The 13,308-nt window shown below is 45.0% G+C and overlaps 1 protein-coding gene across 2 annotated transcripts in view; it reads left to right on the top strand.

The window, feature by feature from the left end:
- The window catches only part of runx3 (RUNX family transcription factor 3), a 45,606-nt gene that overhangs the window by 17,384 nt on the left and 14,914 nt on the right, over nt 1-13,308 (top strand). For both annotated transcript variants that reach the window (XM_026355797.1, XM_026355796.1), the window contains exons 3-5: nt 1,058-1,299; nt 2,073-2,229; nt 3,703-3,807. In XM_026355797.1, coding sequence (XP_026211582.1) covers nt 1,058-1,299; nt 2,073-2,229; nt 3,703-3,807 — 504 coding nt within the window. The remainder of the gene's footprint in view (nt 1-1,057; nt 1,300-2,072; nt 2,230-3,702; nt 3,808-13,308) is intronic.

Genomic DNA, 13,308 nt, shown 5'->3' with positions numbered 1-13,308 from the left:
GTGTGATTGGTCCGGTGAAAGCCCAACCCAGCAGATTCATTGGTGGAGATCATCTCCACACTCCCGACCACTAAACACTAAAATGACTCGGGTAAGATAATATCGCGGCACTCTGCACTGCGTTCAGCCTCACGGCTCCTTCTTGCGCCCTGTAGCCCTGCGCTGAAAGGATAACTTTAAAGGAAAACCCAGCTGGAGCGACTGGATCAACTCCTCCTATTCCAGAATAACGTTTGCGTGTTGCGGAGGAAGAGCTCAACGAAGGGGGGGGGAAAAAGTTGCAAGAACTTTTAAACACACAAGAACTAAAAAAAAAAAAAACAAACCAAAAGCAGGGGACAGTCAGTGATACACGTCAACTTCAGTTTGACTGTAGAAGCCTGGAGTTGAGACTTTTACTGTAGCTTTGCGGCTTTTCTTTGTTTTTCCAGCGGAGTCAGAAGAGGCGCCTGGAAAAAGTCTTGTCTGCTCAAACTCGAACATCGTTCACAAAACTTTAACCGAGAAAGCCAGTCGGCAGGATTGTGTAACTTTTTTTGTGCATCACCGGCTGGATTTACATCATTACTGCCTACAGATCGCTCATCGACAATACATTGATCCACTGACTTGATTTCCCAGTGAGAGCTCGGGTAGTTTGTGGTGCTGGTACACTGAACACACGCGGCTGATACTCGCCACCAAGCGTCCGCGTTAGAAGTCAAGTTCGGCTGCTGCGAGAGACTTTGGAGAGCTTCCGTTTGGCCGTGTTTTCTCAACCTTTCCGAAAAAGAGAGCGACTCTGGCGTTTGCTAGGCTGACACATGCTGTGCAGATGATTTAGCACTTAGTCAGCAGAGTTTATTGTTTCTGTGAAGGCAGCGAGACTCTCCTTGACTCAGACTTAGTGCGCTCTCGCCTCCATCCTTTGCGCTCACACCGTGGACTCCAGAGACCAGCGGCGTCTGGAGTAAAAGAAAGCAAAGAAAAACTGTTTTCACCCACAGAGTCCTGTTCTTCTGATACAAACCCAGTCAGGTGGCACTGACCCAAGCTGTTGTGATGCATATTCCCGTAGAGCCGCCCACCACCAGACGGTTCACGCCGCCCTCCACGTCCTTCCCCTGCAGTAAGATTGGAGACGGCAACGGGACAATGGCCAACCCGGGTCCCCTCAGGACAAGACCGGACACCAGGAACGTGGTGGACGTCCTGGCAGACCATGCTGGCGAGCTGGTCCGGACCGACAGCCCAAACTTCCTCTGCTCCGTCCTCCCATCTCACTGGAGGTGCAACAAGACGCTCCCAGTGGCTTTCAAGGCAAGACACATGTTTTTAAATGATCATTTATTATGTTCTCATTTTAATGGCACTCACTGTGGTTTTCTATCTGTAGGAAACGCACGAGAAAAGACTTATAAAACTGATTTAAGACCATTCAGATAAAGTTTAAGGAAGTCAGCAAATTTAATTGCATTTATTTAGAAAAATAAATGCAATTAAATATGATTGGTCTCTGAAAGATGTGCGTTTAGGTTTCTGCAATTTACATTTGTGCAGCACGTGAAATTGTTAAAAGTACAAGATGTTATATTTTTATTCACTTTAAAACTCACTCTCCAGAATAATATCATCATAAAACGGCCCAGAGATCACTGCAGATAACATATCTGAAATTACAAGAGACCTGGCCAGTTGAAACCAGCCTCTAATATAATATTTTTCTATATATTATCGGTGCTTTATCGGTAAATATTTGTGGTTTGTGTCAATATTAAGCCTTGCATTGTGTAAATCATGCCATGATCCGATCCGGTGAGTGCCCAAGAAAAATAAGTAACAGAGCAGAAAATGAAATGCATGCCTTTCCCATGTTTAGAAGATTTACATTTAAGTGTTAACAGGCTGGATGTGTCTACTTTAGGAAGTCTCCCTGCTATACAATTTGGTTTATGGTTTATTGTTGACATTGCGGTGAAATTGCAAAGATATTCGTGTTTAATATTACTGGAGCCGGATGCGGTTTTACGCGCGCAGCTGTGTACATTTGGTTTGGTGTCCCGAAGTGACCGCCGGCGCTCTCCTGTGCGCAGGTCGTAGCTCTCGGAGACGTTCCTGACGGGACTCTGGTCACCGTCATGGCCGGGAACGACGAGAACTACTCGGCCGAGCTGAGGAACGCCTCCGCCGTGATGAAGAACCAAGTGGCCCGCTTCAATGACCTGCGCTTCGTGGGAAGGAGCGGACGAGGTGAGCTGAAAGCCTCTCTCCCACAGACGCGCGCACACACACACACACGCACTCACACACACACTCACACACACACACACACACACACACACACACATATAATGCAGGCATGCACACACAATAAGAGAAGCAGTGTCTGTAAGAGAAGCAGTGTCTGCTTGTAAGACATTTGCTGGAACGTTTTATAATAATAAAAATAACAGATAATTTCTATGTCTTAGTGAAGCAACGTTTGGCAAAATATTAATATTAGAGAATGGAAAGAAGGTCTAGGTATCAAATATGCTGCACAGGCGCACACACAGCAAACAACTGATTACAGGCCCTCTTATTAATATCATGCTTTTAGAAACTTTTCTACAAATTCTAGTCTGATCTCTGAGATTTAAAAAAAAATAATGCAAACGTGGAATCATTTAGGTTTGGGTACGGCGAGTGCTCACGCTTTGCCAGCTCACTTGCATGGGTGTCATCCGAAACATCTGGCCTGCGTCACGGTGCACAGTTGCGATGTGACTATAATTTTCTTAATCCGTGGGAATACAAATAATTATCTGGGTTGTTTTAGTCTAGAGGGGTGGATGAAAACCACCTCGCTATTCATGCCCAGGAGCAATTTGTCAAGCAATGCCCGCCACCAAAAAAAAGCTTCTAGTGTAATAGCAGGTAGGCTGCTTATCATGGATCTAGCGTTTATAGCTGTAATATATAAAAAACAAATCACATATCACACATCAACAGGTCTGTTTGCAGGAAGCTGACAGTTAAGACATTATACCTGCTGCGATGCTCTGTGTTATATTGAGTAAATAAAAATGTCCAGTGATAAATAACTGAACATCCTGAACTAAAATAATAATTTAAAAGCCATGAGAGACTTTTGTGTCAGTCTCTTCAGAACCTCTTTCTACTGGCTTGTTCCCGTTAAAATAGCTGTGATGGATGGAAAATGGGTCTCATCTGCCAATTAAAAACTAGCCCATACCTTTTATTTCTGCTTCCAGTTAAAGAAGCAGTTATTTCTTTTTTCTTTCCTCCCACGCAGTCCCCCTTTTTTTTTACTTTTTTTATTTTTTATTTTTGAAAGAGATGCTTTTCTCAAAGCCGGCGACGCGCGCACCGGACCCGCTGCATGACGCAGCCCCGCTCCCTCTGCACGGACTTTGATGCAGATGGGAGCAAGATCCTTCCTTGTTGAACAATAAACTATCGCTGTAAGCTCTTTCAGGCAATCTGGAACACATTCCCTCAATAATCTAAATCATACCCTCAGTCAGGCCATCAAAAGAGGTGGTCCCTGCTCTTTTTTTTTTTTTTTTTTTTTTTTTTTTTTAAGGTTCCTTTAATTCAAAGACTGCGGCGGGACAAAAGCTGATGATTTGAGGTTGGACAGCGAGCTATTGTTACGCACAAGAGGGGAATTTGTTTTGCAGATGAAAAAGTAAAATGTTGCTTCATGTTGCTTTGCTGCAGGAAAGAGCTTCACTCTGACTATCACTGTGTTCACTGGGCCGCCACAAGTGGCCACCTACCACCGCGCCATCAAAGTCACCGTGGATGGACCTCGGGAACCGCGCAGTGAGTACAAACACACAAACACACCAACACTACTATTGTTTTTGCGAAAAATGCATTGTGGTGTGATGTTGAGTGCTGCAGAGCCACCCAATTAGAAGCAGCTTTCTCCTGGTTCTGAGACTGGGGGTGTTAGTTTTGCTACATGCATGATTCATATGCTGATTAAAATCTAACACTGTGAGCATGTCTGGTAGGGTGTGGGAGGGTGCTATGTATTCCTCATATTGTCTAGGTGAAAATCTGTTCACACGATCACATGCGCAAAAATACGGTTTCTACTAGATTTATGTTGGGGTTAAGGCTTGGTTTTGGGGTTGAGATTAGAATTAAGACACGTTGAAGGTTGGGGTTAGGCGTGCAGTGGTTATGGTAAGCCTCTGAAGAATGAACGTGGTTCTGTAAGTTGTCCTCGCAGGCACAGCAATGCAGGTTTATGTGTGTGCGTTTGTGTGTGCATGTGTGGAGCAGGGGCACAAGGATGGGCCTAGTCAGAGGAAACTGTAAAGCATATTAAGGCATAACCCAAGACCACTAAGAGGAGCAGAGTGAGTCTCCAAGCCGCAGGTGGCTCAGCTCACTGTAACCCTCCTCCTCCTCTTCCTTCTCCTCCTCACCCACCCCTCACCTCTACCCTTCCCCAGTGCTGGTCAGAGGGGTCGTACCTTGCCGACCACATAAGTGGCTCGTTGATTTAACACAGGGCAGACTCCAGCCACTGTTAGCCCTGGCAGGGAGACTCTCAGTGCTAAAGCTGTTAGCGCCACCGTTCAGCCACAGCTGCATTCTCATGTGGTTTAGTGTAGCTGGTGTGAGGGATGGTTTGAGTGTAGTGATACTCAGATGAGTCAGTTGCTGAGGGCTGGAGCCATATGTGCGTACATGTAGGAGTTGAGCAGACGAGATGTGTAGGATTTAAGGGTGTAGCTATGTAGAGATGGTGTTTATAATGGTGCACAGTTTAAAGGTCCGGAGGGGAGGTGGTGGAGAGGAGATATCTAGACAGGGAGGATTTAGCCCGGTCACAGCAGATCACAGCAGGGGAAGACAGAGTGGTAGCAAGTGCCACATGAGGAGGGACATGGCTGGCAGAGAAGGGAGCTGAGGGGCCGGTGAGAGGGACATCGACCCCCCAGCTATTTGGCTATTTGCAGAGGTATAAAAGAGAACAGTGACTGTAGAGAAGGGAGGGTGAGATAATAATAAACACTGTATGTGTACATGAGTGTGGCTTGTGTGTGTGTGTGTGTGTGTGTGTGTGTGGATGGTTTCAATTTGATCTTTAAAAAAAAAAAGCAAAAAAAAAAAAAAAAACCAAACTGAAAGTGTGCGCTGGTTCATAAATGCATTCGTGTGCATCTTCAAGTGTCTCCGCTTGAAATAACTGTGTACATTAGCATTGTCTCCTGCCTGTCTGTCAACATGTTACTGCTCCTGCTGAGGCGTCAGAGCGTCCGTGCTACTTTTACACCGGCCCTGGGTGCTATAAAGTGACACTCTTTAATATAGGGTGGGAGAAATTCAGGCGTCTGTTAACCTCTGTTACATGGTGCTGAGAGGAAATTCACAGAATGACAGAAAATAAACTTCAGCAAAGGCTAATTTAAAAGAATCTATTTGAATATGATTTCAATATGCACTAACTAGAGCCTCCTTTAGTTTTAACCCCCTGGAAACAAATAATGTTATGCAAATAATCAAATGGCTGGAATACTGAGTCAAAGCTTATGTGAAATATTAATATTACATCCAGTTAGACCGGGAGTGAATGCAGATCCAGCTTTAACCAATTTCAAACTGTTAATAGGATAAATATTCTGAAAAACAGCATATTTCTGTTGCTTCTCATTTTAATTTGAATTAGACCTGAGATTAGTTTCCAGACATGTTCAGCATACTGACAGACTCACAACCCAAAAATAAAAAAAATCACTAGTGAGATGAGATAAAGCACCTCCCGTATTAAAGAAGAAACACATTCTAAGCATACAGTATCATTCATGTACCGGCACACTCAATGCACAGGAACACACATTACTATTCCGACATTATTAGGACCATAAAAATAATCACATTCTTCTCTAACCACAAGGCACCACATTATATCCGCTGTGCTACGTTTAGAGCCAAAGCACAGAGGCTCCACTGCCAACACATAAAACTAACAGCAATTTTTCATTATAAATCACATTGTGAGAGACAGTTATATATTCCAAAGCTGCTTTGAACCCGATTCTCCCCTACAATGCCACACAACGTTGCCTGAACATCTCAGCTTTATCATTCATCGAGTGCACACGGCCCGAAGCCAGATTTGGCCATACTGTGTTCACCTGTCCGCATGTTGGCAGGCTGCGGGGACGAGCCTGCATGGGGCTTTACAGGCTGTTTATGTAGGGCCTGCATTTGCATGGCTGCCAACCGAGCAGTGGCAGGAGCTGGCACCAAAGGGGGGGGAGGAGGTTTTTATTAATGTTTACTGATCCAGTCTGGAGAACCTGACGGACAGGACTGCAGCGGCTGCTCGCCTGCAGCGGTGTAACAACACCATGCCTTCTGAAAACACTTGATCCATAAAATAGACACACAGATGAGCAAGCGTGTGTACACTGATGTATTTTCACATGCTCACACACACACGCACACACACACATAAATGGATATATAAACACACAGAGACAGCATTATGCTCCTCAGAAAGTAGGGTAAATGTTAAGCTAAGTATTTTTGTCTCCCTTGCTGCTGATTTCCTCATCACACATCCGGCATTCGTCACCATACCCCCCCACCCCCCACCCTCACCCCCGATCTATCTTTCATACAGTATTTTATTATCAAACTGGAAACACAACTGTTGCAACTGTTGTTGAAAACTGCCGGCTGAGCAGCAGCTTTAACAATATGCCCCATCCAACAACACGGAAAAGAGCATGCTGACTTAGAAACACCAAAAAGGAAAGCAGATGACTTAAGTGTCAGACCCTCCCTGTCGGTTACAGCTACCGTACATCCTTGTTAGTTACAGCCACTGCAACACTGATCATACATTTGATGCACACTGCAGGTTTATTCTCACCAATTAATTCCACAACTATATTTTTGGTCCCTTTCTCACTGACATATGACCTCAGCCACTGTTTATTTACCCACGGGGAGGGGTCGTTTTTATTTCTGTATTTCTATTTCTTCTCTGTCTCGACCTTGAATGCACCAGTCTCTGGATAGAAAAGGTGAATGGACCGCAGGTCGGGACAGGTCAGGTCAGAGAGATCGAAAAAAAAAAAGGGTCTGAAATTGTTTCTGCTTGTGAAATACTGTTTTGAAATCATTTTTACAGCATCAGGGCTTATTAAGAATTCAAATGAGTGAGTGTGATAAATAGGGAATTTTCTCAAAGTCATATCAAAACATTTTTACTCGACCTGAGAATATTTTCAAAGGTGTTTCCGTGTGAGAAAATCAGGAGTTAACATTTAGATGTGTGCGTGTATGTGTGTGCATGTGCCACTTAAAAAAGTAACATAATTAACTGGGATCAAATGGAGTCCAGACCTAGCAGCAAATGATTGTAGTAGGTATTTAAAGAAACAGAAAGGAGACGTGTTTATTTGCTGCATGCGAAGGATGTGCAAGTCTGTCATACGTCAGTGCCCAAATTTTTCTCATGAGTCTTGTAAATGATACACAAGAATACACTCTAACCGCTAACACAATATAGTACATGCTTTACCTGCATACATTCAGACAGAGCTCACACGCTTTCCCACCTCACGGGCCCACGCATCCACCGAAATCACACAAGTGCTGTCGTGTTTTGTTGCCTCTGTTTACTTGGCTGGGTGTGTTCGCACAGCTCCATGAGGAGAATGGCGGGAGTGTGTGTGTGTGTGTGCGTGTGTGTGTGTGTGTGTGTGTGTGTGTGTGTGTGTGTGTCAGGGCTGAGGGGGTGGGGGGGGGGGGGTCAGGGCTGCGGGGGGTGCATGTTGGAGTTGGCGGGTTGATTCTATTTGCATTTGGCACACAGACTGTACAAAGTATGCAAATAGACAAACAATGACATTTGCTGTGTTATTTTTCCTGTGATATTGCAGTCTCTCTGCAAAGTAAACAAAAAGATAGCATGTGTGTCGCCGCGTATGTATTTGCGTGTGCGTGTGTTTAGCTGCATGCACCTGCCAGGTGTGTCCATCTCTTTAAGTCGGCCCCACGGGCCACGCCCATGCTCCACAAATCACATGAAAGGCTCACGCTCGGTGCGAATTGCTCTCTCAAAGACAACTTTGATGTTTGAAAATGGAGATGGGCGTCTTTGAAAGAAAGGCCTACAGGTGTATCAGTGCCAGGGGAGGGGAACAGCAGTGGCATGTCTGACGCTGGGTGCTTTCCTGACTGCTCACCATGACTCTCAGATGTATGACCTGGAGACATAGTGGCCTACGCACATAATCACACACACAAACACACACATTAATAGTGGCTAGCCTCAACAATCTAACTCATGACCACTTAATTTATAATTTGGCAAAGATGAGATTCTGCCTCAGCACCATGCAGAGACAGATACGAAGTGATAAGAGAGGAGGTTTTATCTCCTCTTCAGAGAAATGACACTCTGTGGCATACGCAGTGACTGGAGGCTCCCGATTGTGGCGTTCCTCCTTCCCCGGGGTCAATACAGACGCGTCATACTTGGCCTCAGCGATTAGAAGTAGAGCAAATATTGGCCAACTGATAAATCCACTGGAATGCAGCAGCGCATATTGAATAAGTTTGGAGTGGTTTCAGAGAGGAACTTGTGTGCTGGGACAAAACATTCATTAACATTCAGAGGCCTGATGCTTGTGATGGCTGATGGATAAGAAGGGCAGTCATATGGGATGTCTACACAGACGGGGACACTCCTGTGTTAATTATTTACATTTTAGTGTCTTTATACACCTTATATATGAATTGGTGGAGAATTGTTGCTGTCGGAGTCATTAAAGCTTGATACAACAGACATGAAGGAAGCTGTTATATAATCAATTTTGTTGTGGGAGGGTAAATAAAAGACTAAGATGGAAGCTCTTCGACCACTGTTGCCACCTTAACCACATCTAGAACTTTTGAGGCCAACTCCCTTTGAGGGCTATGCGCACACACACACACACACACACACAAACACAAACGTGCATGGTTGTTGCTAATCCTACTTAGGCTTTTGTACTTAGGCTTTCCTGTGAAAGCAGAGCTAATTGATCTAAATACCTCAACGAAACTGAGATATAAACAGAAAATTGCCCTCGCTGCCTCTGTTTGCTCTGTGGCATGTTGCTGCGGCGTCAATGAGCTGCTAAAAACAGGAAAAAAGAAGAGCATTGTATAAGATTTTGAAAAAGCAGAATGTCTGCTCCTCGGGCCAGTTGATGACTGTCAGACAGACACACACACACACTCACACACACAAACACAATAGCCTTTGGGTGAAATGCCCTTTATTTTTCCACTCAGACAAAAATTTCCACCCTATATTTGCTGACGCCAGATTGAACAGTAAGACACATTGGGAACCACAGACTTATTTGTAGCAGGCCCGGACAGCACTTTTAATTCACACTGATGATGCGAGTAGAAGATGTTTTCTCAGAATCAACGGAGAAACTCAGCCGGCGTCACCACTCGGCTCTCGCCCCTTCTGTCTCTCCACCAACTCCCTGCACACTCCTCTCTAAACTCAGCGGCCAGGCGTCTTTCCTGTTTACCTACCTATAAAGGGAAGTAAAATGCCCACTCTGTGTGTGCTCACTCTTCCTTATTTACACTGACCCATACAGGAGGTAACCATTACGACCTTTCAGCCATAATTCAATAAAAGTTCTGATCTGCATTTAGAAAAATAAATGGCCCATGAGTGGAGGAATATTTTCTCCCCTGCTGCATTATGACAATAAACAGTTTTCTGTGTTAGGGCAGTTGGGACGGGGGGTGGAGTGTGAGGTGGTTTGTGGGAACAAGGCACCTGCTGGTTACTGGAAAAGACGCTGTGTACCACCACCCTGCGGTCTGGATATTTATTTCTTTTGGCCTTAATGGTTAGAAACAGTGAGCAAATAATAGGTGGTAGCGAGATCTTTCTTCTGCTTCCAGGAGCAGAGAAGGTTGTAATCCTCTATGTAAACATAGAGGGAAGCCTTGGCTTTTCAAAACAGACTGGAATGATCACAGAAAAGCAAAGGTCAATCTTTACAACCTCAACATTACTGCAGTAGACTACTAACTGCATGATACATTCACAAAGTGAAAATGTACATGCCTACACAGCGGAAAATTCACACATTTTGCGTTTCACACATTTTTGTTGACCCACCTGGAATATCAATTGTCATTCTGTGGAACTGTGTGTGTGTGTGCGCGCGTGTGTGTGTGTGTTTAAGGCCGAATGCACGCTTGTTGCAAATTATTGTGTGTGAGCTGGTATGCACGTAGGTGTGAACGTGAAGCCGTTTGACACATCTGCAAGCGTTGCATTGATGTATGTGACAGCAGCAGCTTGCTTTCCTTTCCCACAGTCTTGCAGGGCACCCACCTTTCCCCTAGCTGCTCAGTGCAGCCTGACTGTCACGTAAACATGCGTGCACACACGCAGACACAGACACACATACATGCTACACAACAACCCCATTCAGCATTAGAGCTAAAATAACACACTCAAAGTAGCTTATTGCTTTAATATGATCTGTCACTGGAGCCAAATAGGCCTTCTGTGCTCAACAAGGCCAAAGCAGCAGCAGCAGCAGCAGCAGCAGCAGCGTGGGGAAATCTGCAAAGGCAAGCAGCCAAAAAGGCCTGAAAAACAGCCTCGCTCATATCACCCCCAACACGCCTCGACTCCTGAGTAGAAGACAGTTGCACACACACACACACCCACACATACACAGAAAGATGGGACAAAAGAGGGATGATTGCTCTCAACGCGCTACGGGGCTTATTGTATTGTTAGAGAATCCGGGTGCATTGGGCCTTATTTTGGCACCCCTTCTCTGTGTGCGTGCCTCAACCTGCCTTGCTGTAGGGTTGTCCTTGTGTGGCACTGCTTCTGCTCCACACACACACACACACACACACACACACACACACACACACACATACACACACACACACACACATACACACACATACACACACACACACACACAAGCAGACACACGCAAAGAGCTTTATCCCCTTATCAGAAAAGGAAGGCTGCGCTCTTTGCTCAAACACTCTCATGTAGCAACTTCCGCTGTGAGCAGCTTGTTTTCAGGCCTGCGAGGGGGATTTTCACACTGTTGACGTCCCCAGAGAGAGGCTGATGCATCTGCCTGAGGGACCAGACGATCCCCCAGCTGTGGCTAGAGAGGATGAACTACAGATAAAAGATTGCCAAAACTTTTGGTGACCTCCACCCGGAGCTTAATCTTTTCGCCATACCCCTCCTGGCCACTGCACTGAATGCTCTGATATTTTTGACAAACACTTCAAGCTCACACCGACTTTATGTCCAAGGAGTCTGTGCATTCAATCTATGGCAAAGATACAGTAAAACATATTGAATTCATAGTGAAAGCATTACAAGAGTTTTATGTAAATGAGAGCAAAGTAGTGTAATGTCTGCGTGTGGCTAGAATCAACTCATTTAGGCCCAGACGAGACAGCCACAATCACCAGCCAAGGGTAAAACCCACATCCTTCAGGGTCAGCCTCAAAACAAGAACTTTGATTTGCCCCACTGTAAATACCCAACAGTGTGATTGGTGGCCTTGGGAAACACGATGCCAAGCGCACTGCTGCAGAGATGCTTTTTGAGCTGTGCGACGATGCCAGTAATAGAACGAAAAGGGAAGTATACGAGAGCGTGGCGGAAAGAGGCAGGGTGGGAACGAGAATGGAGGGGGTTCAGGTTCGCTAGAGTGGAGGAAGAGGAAGACAGGTGTACAAGGCTTTGCTCAACAGATGTTGAAACGTCTCCAGTGTCTGTTGAGGGCAAACGGAAGTGTGCTCGCAGGCGAGCAGGCCTCGCTGCAACATATGTTTAACTGTTGCCCCACATTGCACTGTAGGCTTTCAAAAGTGAGATAAGGATGCTACTCTTGTACTCACATCTTTTTAACACTTAACTTTCAGAGCACATACTATATGGGCTTCCCTGACCTGAAAGGAAAGCTGGATACATTTGAGTTGTGGTAATAGTGAAATGACTCATCGACACAAGAATAAACCTCATACAAACTTCTTGTAACCTACGTAAAGAAACATACACAATCAACTGCCATTTTGAGCCCTCGTATTTGATGCAGAAATGCTTCTTACAATGCCCAGACATTTTTGGAATGTAATCCTATACGATACTTACAGTCCAGACATAGTTTTCAGTCTTATGTGTAATACATGCACACCAAATCAATTCTAGCCTGTTATCAGGGGCCTATCAAGTCCATTTATATGACGAATATAAATATTTACACTTCAAATATATTCAGTGCAGACTTGGGCTGCAGCCAAAGCACGTATTGCCCTTTGCCGTTCAGATAGGGTTTCACTTTGCCCCTGAAAAAGCACCCAGCCCTTCACTAAATAGAGCTTGTGTTTAATGTGTCTCCCTTTGGACACGAACATATGTTTCTTTCTTGCCATGCAGATAGGAAAAAGAGAGCAGAAGTACAGAAAAAGTGGGGGATGAAGGAAGGAAACAAGTCGTATTGGTTGATCATTCAGCAGTGGTGTCGATGCCTAGGGCCTGGCTGTCACCTTACTGAGCAAACACCGTCTCTGTGTTGAGCTGATATGGGCTTTGTGGGGGTAAAAAAAGCCAGGTAGGACTTGCTCCATTTTGCCGTTCATGTGGTCTGATCTTAGGGCACTGGGTGCAATCTCGTTTAAAAAAAAAAAAGAAAAAAGAAAAGAAAAGGCGACCTCCACTTGTCACATCACATTCAACTTCAACCTCCATGTGCTTCAAAGCAGAGAAGCAACAGAGGAAAAACAGCAGCTCATGTTGTACTGCAGCATAGATAAAATACTATCAGGAAATAAAAAGATATACACACACACACACACACACACACACAAAACAAAGCGGGTGCTTAGAAAGGCACACCCATTCCTTCAAAACATAGCAACTGCCTCTCAGTACATTGTTAATACCAGACATTTTATATCAAGCATTTTATTTGTTCTTCATAGACTTCCATAATGCTTCCAGATGATGCGACCACTATGCTGAGAGGAAGCTAGTAAACCTACAACCTTTAGCATCCATTTCAGCTCCGGGAGCGTATTGAGCGCTGCTGTTTAGGCCTCATGTGTGCATTGGCCCCCATCTCCCAGCTCTATCTTGTGGTTATGATATCATAGAGAGAAAAACAAGGGCATTCTCTCCTAAGTGCACCCTCACACATTAAATATTCATCCAACCACAAAAATCCCTCTGAAATGGGGCTGGTGTGGAGCGCTGGCACCCCTCTGGCCCCCCGGCCTCGCCGTGTA

Source organism: Anabas testudineus, chromosome 12, assembly GCF_900324465.2.
Source record: "Anabas testudineus chromosome 12, fAnaTes1.2, whole genome shotgun sequence".
In the NCBI taxonomy this organism is placed as follows: Eukaryota; Metazoa; Chordata; class Actinopteri; order Anabantiformes; family Anabantidae; genus Anabas; species Anabas testudineus.
Note: the sequence above shows the minus strand (reverse complement) of the source record. Positions and strands in the feature narration are given on the sequence as shown.